At 41.2% G+C, this 11,421-nt stretch overlaps 1 protein-coding gene across 1 annotated transcript in view; it reads right to left on the minus strand.

Moving 5' to 3' along the window:
• The window catches only part of LOC118414987 (slit homolog 2 protein-like), a gene marked incomplete in the record, with an annotated part of 76,847 nt that overhangs the window by 28,580 nt on the left and 36,846 nt on the right, over positions 1–11,421 (minus strand). The window contains 6 exon segments of the mRNA XM_035819353.1: positions 2,269–2,340; positions 3,270–3,341; positions 3,658–3,729; positions 4,676–4,747; positions 5,777–5,848; positions 7,468–7,609. Of these exon segments, the coding sequence (XP_035675246.1) occupies positions 2,269–2,340; positions 3,270–3,341; positions 3,658–3,729; positions 4,676–4,747; positions 5,777–5,848; positions 7,468–7,609 (502 nt within the window).

Below are 11,421 nucleotides of genomic sequence, written 5' to 3' on the forward strand. Positions count from 1 at the left end.
AGCTGAACCATATGCTATCTTCCTACTCAGTGACTTCTACCATCTACAAATGTATATCAATGCCTATCACATAGTTTGGGTGCGGATAACTAAAGAATGTGTCGACAGTATCCCAATTGTTTGTCAGTCATTTTTTGTCATTTCTAATTCCAACACCTACATTTGTGATTACCTGCAAAAAGAGTGTTGTTGTTTAAATGTACAAATGCACAAAGTTCTGTTCAAGCAGTGGATTAAGAAGTAACCAGAAGAATCTGATACAGTACAGCTCATCATTGTTATCTCCATCCCTCAGGCTGCACAGGTCCAACCTATCACAACCAATCACAGCAACCATCAGGGGACAAACAACAGGAAAACCAAAAAACAAGCCAATCATAGGAAAACTCAATGAACTTGAATCACAAACAGCTTAGTTGAAGGTAAATCTATCAAGTTGGCTGCCCCTGAGTGAAGTTCTCCATTTTAGCGGAATATTCTATAATATTTCAAAGCAAAAACAACACATCTTTCAGTTCTATCTGTCTGTGCTCAGCACTACTTAACATTCCTGCTGTCTCCTGGTGGGACCTTGCAGCACAGATGATGCCATCACCTGTCCAGTCACTGATAAATACTTCCTGTACAGAACCACCTGAGGTATTACCGAGTCTCATGGGGGAGGGGGAAGGCTGCATATGGATTTAGGACTACCTTGAGACAAAACGAAAATGACCCATGGTGTCAAAGTTGTGCACCTCTGTGCAGAGTGCTTCACCACCAGCCACTCCAATCAGCACAGACAGACTTGTAAAATCCCAGGACATCACAGTACTTAGCCTCTAAATACCTCAGGTCAGAAAGCCCCTGGCATCTCCACTCATCAGGCATAGCTCCTTCCAGTCTCACCACAAAAGTCTAACTAGTGCCGACAACATCACCTGTTCTGTACCTTAGGCGGCAAATGGAGTTCTATCAAGTAAACAGTGTTGCAGGCCGTTGAGATGGAGGGTTAGACATGAAATGTCCTCCTTGTGGACAGAAATCGCTCCTGGTTGTCCTGTTTACTTCCTGACATACCTTCCTGTTACACACAACTCCGGGAACCTCTGTCCACTCTATCAGAACAAGAATTTACCTGGGGGACATTTTCATCCAAGCATTTTGTAGCATGAGAGGACGTGTCAACCCCACTTAGGAAAGTGATCTTCTTCTGTGTTAGATTCATGTCCCAACAACCACAAGACTTAGGTTTACGATACCCATACCTTGGCAAGTATTTTCAACAATGATGTTCAAAACACTTGACACGGAAAGTATGGAAACAAGTGTTAAAAGTCATCTACAATTCACATCACTAAATGTCAGAAGACTGAGTGTAACAGCCACTGAAGTTGTTGAGACTTGAGACTCTAATCCAAAGAGAATCAATGTCTGCTGTGCCCAAGACACCCAACTGGAATGTGTCTCCGCAAAACAGAACTTATATAATAGAATGGTGACATGATCTCAGTAATTTTCGTTAAGAAGGACTGAAAATGCAGGTCTCCATTGCCACAGACCCCTCGGTTACAGCTGTTAGAAAACAGCATTACAAATAACTATGAACACATGAATGACATTAAACAACTTATAAAAAGCAAGCTCTTCTACTACTTCTAGCTTGGCTTGGTGAGCAGAATACTCTCTCCTTTTACCATTGAAAGCAGATTGTTGGCATAAAATTACGCCAAGGTTGCTATATCAGTAGTCCTGATGACTGTTTAGCTGTAATGTACAGTGTGTTAAAACTGGTGTGTAGACCCACCCTGTTTGTTGAAGACCTGTTGCCAGTGTTTTGATATTTTGGCTTTGCACTTGACCTATCCCATGGTGAGAGCCCTATTTGGGAATGCTTTACAAACTCTCTTAAGCCCTGAGCACTGCAGGCCTGATTGATGGCAGACGGCTGTTGTGTTGGCTAAACCATTCCTGCAGCCATCAGGTCTCTAAACTAGTCTACCTCTTTCATGTGGGTATATCTGTTTTCATAATACAATACTTGCATGTGTACATACTTAATCAATGCCAGCAAAGTAGAAGCTATAATAATATTGAATGTAAACTGTGGAACATTCAAATGAACATGTGGGATTTAACCTTGCTCGCTTGCTCACTTGCTTGCTCACTCACTCACTGACATTCACTCACTCACTCATCACTGCCTTGACTATCCCTCTCCCTCCCTACCTATAAAATGGTATGCCCCTATCTGAATATCTAGTAGACATATTGATTGAGAGTACTCACAGGGTCTGGATGTTCCTGAGTGGATCAAAAGTTCCCTTGCTGATCATTTCAATCCTGTTGTCATACAGGGACCTGCAAAACAAGTTTTAAATACGATTAATGTATTTCCTCAAGTGCAAATCTGAGAAGATGTGAGAAAAGTTTCACAAGATGTCACGTCATCTCTTTTGAATTTTCTCATTTCTTGTGCTCAGACTACTTAGTCTGTACAAGGAGGTTCCTTGGTCTGTTGTATCTCAACTCCTATTATGCACACAACAATGTCTGACACACTAAGTTCTGTAAAAGTGATTAAAGCTGTAAATAACAGTATAATTAGGGGAGTGCAGACGAGAGTGCTATCCCTGTTCTACATTTACAAGACAACTTCAGACTGGAGCAGGAAATACTGCATCAATAAGTGAGCAGATTTAGGAGCCCCCCTTGTGGCCTGTCAGGGAGAAGTCAGGGCTTCCTGCAGTTGTTTCCACATGTAGGAGGGAGACAGACAGGGGCCGATAAGATAACTTGAACCTAAAACATGGCTGACAACTTATCAAAGCAACACATGGGGAAAAGCCATCGCCTGGTGTCGCCTGGACCAGAGGTACACAGTACAGATGGCCCCGCGAGCGCTCTGAATGGGAAAACCTTCCCAGCAAATGTAGCAGCTGTGATCCATGCTGACTGACAATGAAATTCCTTGATCAGAATTGTTGTCAAGTCGCCTTGCAAGAATCCAGGATTTGAACCCCCCAGGCCAGCACGAGGTCAAACTGTTTAACCCTACCTGGGTACTAGAACTGTATTGGTGCATGCAGGGTTAAGACAGAGTGCTGAAAGTTACTTAAGGATGGTTAGTGGTAGAATATGTGTTCGTCACATAGTGTACTGAAGAGGATGTTGAGAAAAGAATGACATTTTTCCAGAGAGGAATCTGCCTAGCCGCCGCATGTGATTATTGCCCCTGTCTACTTCTACCATGCCTAAGACAGTGTGAAAGGAAAAGATTCACAACTTACAGCAGGTTCAAGGAATGAAGGTCCTTGAAAGCATCAGTCTGTATGCAGGAAATTCTGTTCGCATTCAGCAACCTGAAAACAAGGGAAGTCGTCAGTGCGTGTAGCAAACATACCTTTGTTGGTAACTTTTTGCCCTGTCCAACCAAAACTCTTCCATTTTGTACAATAGAATTTATCTAGCTGCAATGTTCTGTGATATAATCTACATTGCATTTCACTAGTCTTCCCTATGTTGACATATTCGTATTATTCACTAACTTGACCACACATCAGCCTTTTAGCCTAAATCAGCTCCTGAGTAACATATCAACATTAATGCAGCAATTATACTTTACAACACTGGACTAAAGGTGGTTTACTGATCATGCAAAATAAACAAACAACTCACAGCAACTGGAGAGAGAAGAGCCCATGGAACACTTTGGGAGGCAGTGTAGAAATCTTGTTTCCATACAAGACCCTTTGAGTGAAGAGCATTGATATTGTAACATTAGAGATATGAGAGGTACCATACAGTGTATATGGACATTTGCATTATCTGAATTGAAGGAAAATCACATTTCTACTTAAAAGCATGAAAATCATTTACATCTGAAGCATACTACATAATTTATTAATATATAAAGACTTGTAGAGGAAAATGTGCAATCTTCACTTAAGTAAAATACTCCAGAAAAAAGGCAGAGAATATTCCAGATATTGTAGGTCTATAGTGAAAATATTGTCTAAAAGCATCTTTACAATGCTGAGATGTCCCTTTAAAGTTACAAACCACCAAAGTGCAACTATCTTTACAGCCATCTGTGCAAAGGATAGGAAAAAGAGTTTGAGAGGATTTACAGAGTCTGGCGCCAGGAGCATTGGCAGGGCAGGAAGGAACCATGTACCTCGGGGTACAGATCTCGTCTTAACCGGCGCAAGTTATGTTTCGTGTGGTCACATTCGTCATACGATTTTGACGTCGTAGAATTTTCAAGCAGGCTGAGACAAAACCAAGCGCCGACAAGGATCTAAGAAACCATTACCGTAAGATGACAGCTGAGCAGTTATCCCAAGAATGTCCTTAGTTCGCTGTTGTACAACGTATGTGACCAAGCACTCACTCAAGTTCATATCCAAGTACCTGCCCCCAATGCATCTGTCACCAGACAATGTTATATATATAGTACTATGAGCATTTTACCCAGAAAAGTCTGCAGCTCAGAAAAGAGCAAAATGCCCAAGCACTACTTACAACGAGTTGAGATATCCCAACCCATAAAATGCATCCTCGTGGATGTCTGAAATCTCATTGTTGCTTAGGTCTCTACAGGAAATAAACGGGTGGGGAAAAAACAATGGCATTCATTAACAACACTTCGTGTATCATGCAGTCAGGAATGCAATACATGAAAATATTTACTTACAAGGAATTAAGAGTGTCGAGACCTTCGAAAGCATCAGGAGCAATGTCAGAGATCTGATTGTTGCTCAAATCTCTGGAAAGGGCAAGAGGAAGACAGGGAATGCACAGTGGAATAACAGTCAGAATCGGAGGTAGATCATAGCACAAGTATGTACATGTACAAGTCATGAATACATAGAGTTGTGGCAAACTCTTACTGGCTGGACAATCTGCATAAGAAAAGTAGCAAAAAGTTTGATATGATTTGGACATTTGTCAAGCAAGTGTCATGAATGTGCTGTGCACACAGTTTACAAAAATGTAGTTGGTACTTTGATATTAAAGTGTACAGTGAACGACACATAGCATGTCCTCATCAGTGACCTTTTGCACATTTCTTTCCAAATCGTTTATAAAACATCAACAATGCCATGCACAAAGCACAATGATATGTATTACATAATTTCCAGAGTTACAAGAATAGCTGTTCAAACATTATCGAAAGAGTTACTTTGTATTAAAAAAAACTTGTGTTTCAAGAAGTATTCTGATACTTTTGACTGCACTACACAAATAAGTTAGAGAATGTGTAACTTAAACCAAGGTTCGGATGCAGGTGCATTGTTCTCTGGTGGGAGCTATTGAAACCCATGCCTTCCCCTGTGTACACTTCCTGTGGTTACCCAGCACACTTGGGCGGAGACACAGGTAGTGTACACACTGGAAGATTGTCTTTTTCTCAAGTCTAAGACAAGTTCAACAGAGAAATTGTCTTGAGAACAATGTTCATGCAGTGCTGTTCCACAGCATTCTCAAGTGTCAAGATTAGAGAATAATTTGCAGGTAATACAACATTTCAGTGACTACACTTCAGTACAAGTTGAATGAAGCAGGCAGAAGTAAAAGGCACACAAAAGAAAACAAAGTGAGCAGATCAGCTGTGATCAAGCATGCATTCAACATACCAACAACTCCAACAAAATAAACAGTCAGTTTACAAAACTCTTCCATTGGCAAAAGTGAAAACAGGCAAAAACATTACTGAACATGCTCATATCAAATGGTTGCAAGGAAAAACATCAACACATGCCAGTAAGAGACGGAGTGACGTATCTATTCTTACATTCTCCTGAGCTTCTTGTACTGTGCAAAAGCCTTGCTGGGGATGCTTCTGATCTGGTTCTGTTCCAGTCTCCTGTAAGCAAGGGCAACAACAGACATACGAGTTAGTCTTAAACACATGGCTCATCTGACAGGTTCACACTAGAAAGGCAACATTTTTGAAAAAATGCAGGATGTGGGCGAAGGGAAAAGAAAGGAAAAATCGCAAGAAAAGAAACAACTAGAATGACAACATTTTCGCGAAAATGCAGCAAGTTTTTCCCGTGGCCTTTTTTGAAGTTTAAGTCAAACTATCTTACACACAATAGTAATTGCCATTAGGTGCCCCGTATTCTCGGTTCACCCCTATTCTCGGCCTTTACCTGACGTCACGGGTTGTGCTGTGTAGCACATGATTATAAAGCTGAAATTCATGATCAGGTTCAGGTCCGGTACCGTACCGTAGCCTCCATTCCAAATTTGACTTAACGCCGCAGGCGACAGACATCGACGATACAGTATTTGGCTGCCGGTATGGTCCGAGGCGTTGACGAGCCCCCCTCCCCACATGGACCGTCCGACCGTTTAAACGCCGTCTTTTGAGGGCAATTAAAAAATAAATAAAAAGGCGTGTAAACTGAACGATGCTCTGTTTGCAAGATAAAATTGTTGTAAATATCAAAAAAGAAAAAAAAAGGACAACTAAAAGAAAGTTGTTCCCGCCCGGAATCGAACCAGGGTTGACCTAGCGAAAAAACCGCATTCGCAGCTGGTGCTTTAGCCATTCGGCCATGGCCGAATGTCTAAAAACGTTACGGCAAGCTTGCAACCTTGCCGTAACGTTTTTGCCTGCATTTTAACAGGTACATGTATACAAATGCAATGCGTAGCTTGAACACGTCCGTTCACTGTTTAATTTGCAAGATTCCAAGGTCCCATTTTCTGAAGATAATGTTTTTCTGTGCAAATTTATCAATCTTGTTCATTCCGTGGCGGGCAACTTCTTCCTTGAGCGCCTGTTTGGTCGAATGCATGGCCGATTTACTGCCGCGTCTCAGCTGCTATTATAAAACTGGATGCCGAATGACATTTTGTGTTCTCTGCGTTGATAGGTCCAGCTCTGACGTACACCCGAGACAGTCTGAATTTAGGCCAATCAAAAAGCTGGGAACGCGGAGTATTTGCTAACAGCTTCCATTTTTCTGAGTTTTGATTGGCTATTATCAAAATGGATGCCGATTGTGTCCTGCGCGTTGATAGGTTCACCTCTGACGTACAACCGAGAAAGTGCGACTTTAGGCCAATCAAAAAGCTTGAAACATGGAGTACATGGAGGCTTCCATTTGTTTCTGATTTCCGGTGAAATACTTGTAAGAAAACTATATGTGTGGCTTCGCCCACATAAATAGATGTTCACAGTAGCTATCCATACCTTCTGAACCCGTAATACAAAAAATGTACTATGTTACTGGTAAAGGATATAACTGATAGATATCATTACCAGTTCCAGTAGCATTGTAATGTTCACAGGTGGAAGAGATTATGATAGCAGTTCTGTAGCACTAGCAGGGATGTCTGCAAAAATCTACAGTTCTGTGACAGTTGGTGATGGTTTCATCATCGTCATCACGGTGATGGGTTAGGGTTTGGGTTAGAAGGCAGAATAGGGCTAACATTTCTGTAGAAGTAGCAAGGATGTGTATAAAAACGTACAGTTCTGTAGCAGTGGCAGGGATGTCGTTGGGGATGCCCAGGAGACCCTTGTCCCTACAGTCTACAATCCCACCAGCACAGCTGCACAGCTCCGGACACATCTCGTTAACCACGCACTCCTTGGGCAGGTGGTCTTCCACACCTGGAAATAAAGGCAAGCAGTCAGACACATTATATCACAAGCAGATGGTACAAACCAAATGCATTAGCTCTTTATTTTTACACAGGTTGGACAATTTGATGCAGTAATGCATGGAAACGCACTAAAATGAGAAAATAATAGCAAGCACTCCAGTTAGTAATTTTGGCCAAAGTATCTTTCATCCTGGCCGGGTCCTGTTTTAATGTACACATGTAATTAAAAAAACATGTCACAGGACTTGTTTAAAAGCTGCTCTTATATGGAGGTGTTAGATATCTGCCCTCAATATTTCGGTGATATTTACATCCAATGCAACCATGTACATATAAGGTGCTGAAAGATGTGATGATTGCATCAATACCACTGGTAAGGGATCACCCAATATGATGCAGGGAACTTTTATAGCACTTAATACATTTATAGCACTGAGCAGTTGATTTCTTAACTATCTGGTCTGGTAGTGTTATATGAATGAAGTATCTCTTCAATTGTCAAAAGTGCCACATGACATTAGTGCTAGTCATTGACCGATGAATCCCATGCTAATAACCCATTGCTCTATAACTGGTACGGGAAGGCATGTGCAGTTAGACTCAGAGTAAATACATACACAAGCCACATGACAACAAGGCAACATGCCACAGACAAAAATGTTTACAAGGACACAAAGGGTCATCCCACTCTGATGGAGGGGGGGCAGGATGACCAGTTGTATCACTTACAAACGGCGCCTTTGTGGAGACCTGCACAGCCATGGACTGCAGTTAGGAGGAAACAAGAGGAAGCAAAACAGCTTTTACAGGACATCATGTTATCAACAGTTGAGTCATTAATGATGTAATGTGTTGGACTGATCTGTACCTATATATAGACTTCTTTTGGATCTAAACTACCATGACAGCCACATCAAGCTACAGGATTTAAAAGAAACAAACATATCATATTGTATTGTCTAAACACCTGAGTCATGGGCTTGGAAAGGTAAACAACTGTACATAAAGTGTATTTATGTCCAACTCACATCCCATCCGGTTTACTCTGTGTGTCATGACCAAACAACTATTTATGTAACAGTATAAATGTTTGTAGTTCTGGAAACACCTGTAAGACCCCCCTCACCTGGCAGGAAATGGACAAGTTGAGACCTGTGGGAGAGCTATCTTGATGACATTCACTTTCACACTTTCTTTTCCATGCATGCATGCCATTTCTTTCAACTTGCACATTGTTGTAGAAAGGGAACCAAAACAGCTTCTTTCACATGGCATCACACCCATACCCCCCAGAGCTCCTGACTGACGTCAATGGGAATATCATCTAAGCAAACTGGAGAGGAAAATGAGGATGGGAATGTAAACAATTGTTACCAACCATCTTCCATACACGCGAGGGACGTGGTCTTAGGTTTAAGAGTTGGAGTGTTCTCACACCTGTGTGATTATTGTACGGGATAAAACAAATACGCCCAGGTGTGTTTTATACATGTTTTCCTGCACGTTTGCCCATCATTATAATGGAGCAAGTACACCTTCACTATGTGTTGCCCTATCAACCTCACCAACACACCTGTGCCACTGACTTACCCACGGAATAAAACAAACAAGGCCCGGTCAACATACAACCCAAAATGAGCCTATGGTCACAACTATACAAATTTACAGGACACACATGTTTGGGGATAAATTTGGCATGTTTGCTGTCTGCTTGGACAGAGCTTTACACACCTGTGCGAGTATTGTGATAAGTGTCAGGTGTGAAAGTACAAATACTCGACTGTACTGATGTTAAAAAACAACCTCCTCATACGTGACCCCTGCTGTATAAAGTTTATTCTTTATGACCATGTCAAAGTACCTTATCTTTCAGGACAAACAAGACAAAATCCATGTGTACACTTGTTAAGGTGTCTGCAAACAGCACTTATTTTGTTAAAGGGAGATTTTCACCTTGAAAAGCTGCAGTCAACTTGTAGTCCAAGTTCTTTCAACAAGTCCTTCTTATGAAGTTCACCATTTTCATGCAATTACCATGTAATTTTCATTCATCATCAAATATTCTACCCTTTCAGTTAAGAGAGGGAAACTGGTGCATTGATATTTTGTCCTTCTTGAATGCGCTTCTCTGTCAGATGCATTCAGTATTGTACGGAGCACTGCGAGAACTAGGAAGAATATCAGATTCTGTATCTGGGTTATGATGGTATTCCAAATCCTCTACAAGGCAATATGACTCTCTGCATTGCTTGGGTTTTCGAGGTGTCCAATATTGAGAATAAATGACCCCACCAGAAATCACCTGTAGGAACCAGGTGTGTCTTGCCCACCTGGCGGAAAGGTGAAGGGCAAATATGTACTTAAGGCACACTTCTGTAAATATCCGTTCAAATCATCTGGAGCATGACTTGTCCTTGAGCCTCAACGTGGGACAACTTAACACCATTTCTGGTCTCTTTGAGTAAAGACCAAGGATCACGTTAACTATTATACCTGTTCTTATAAAAGTCTATTTGCTACAAAACTATTTTTTTCTAAAAAAGAAAAAGAAACAAGAGGGGTAAGAGGTAAACACAAGTAAGAAACTGGACGAAGGTCAAGTACGTTCCAGCTGCAAACACTGCTCACTTTGATGTTGTTTTGTGACATGTTGATTTCATTTTCAAGTAGATTTGTTGTGTGAGGGCAACCTCTTCTCCTTTTAATATGACCACAATGTGACCTGTACCCTCCAGCCTGTTCTGCAGTCCAACAAAGTTATCCATAGATCCAGTCCCCCACTGGCCTGGTCTGACCTAAATAGAAGTGCCCACTGGGTTTTACATTTGAAGAATGCCCTGCACAGAGAAAGTTTGTTACCAGCTAACTTTGTCTCACAGCATGTCCATGCTTTTAAAAACCTATCAATGTTTATGGTGTAATCTTTCCTTCATCAAAGATAGTTCCACTCAAAACAAGACTGTCTGATTATCACCTGAGTGAGACAATACAAGACAAGAAGCATAATTTTGCAATGGACAACCGCTGGGAACTAACCCATGTTTGTACCAGTAATATAAGGGGAAATGTCATGAATGCTATCCCAAGGATGAAGTTTCTACTGTCTGACATTGGGGTTCCCTTCCCTACTACTGGATCATGTTATATCCTATTTCAGTAATATTAGAATGTGACCAAGGACATATTAAAATGATTTTAGTTTACTGACATTCACTGAACATCAGGATTGAAAACCCAACAGCTTGTGGATGAAGAAAGACAACATCACCACTACTACAAACCAATATGTGTTGTGTGTGGAACAGCTTCATGTCCTAAGCTAACATGCCAAGCATTGAAAGAATACTGAACACATTATGCAAAGCAGTTGAATTTTTACTAGTTCATCTAATGATAAATAACCATGTCATGTTTCCAGCCATCCAAAAAAGAATGCAAACCACTATGCCTGACCTTACTATGGTCCTGAGTATGAGTGATAACCCATGAACATGACAGGAAAATTATGGAGCTAGGGTTGTGACATGGTGGGGACCTTTATGGAGTGACAGGGAAATACGAGCTCACAGCTGGCTGAAGAGGAAAATTGGGGTCAACATTATGAAGCTGCAATTGCAGTAGAATACAGCTGTGATTATGATCCAAACTGATGATCAACATTGGACAACAAGCAACGCTTTGTGAAAGAACATCAGAGGTCCATATTGCACAAAGATTTTTTGCAGGATATTACCCTGACAGTAAAGGTCTTCAAATATCACTTTACCCAATCACCTCAAATATCAACCATTCATTTTTAAGAAATCACTGTTTGGTTGT

This window comes from Branchiostoma floridae, chromosome 4 (assembly GCF_000003815.2).
Source record: "Branchiostoma floridae strain S238N-H82 chromosome 4, Bfl_VNyyK, whole genome shotgun sequence".
Classification (NCBI taxonomy): domain Eukaryota; kingdom Metazoa; phylum Chordata; class Leptocardii; order Amphioxiformes; family Branchiostomatidae; genus Branchiostoma; species Branchiostoma floridae.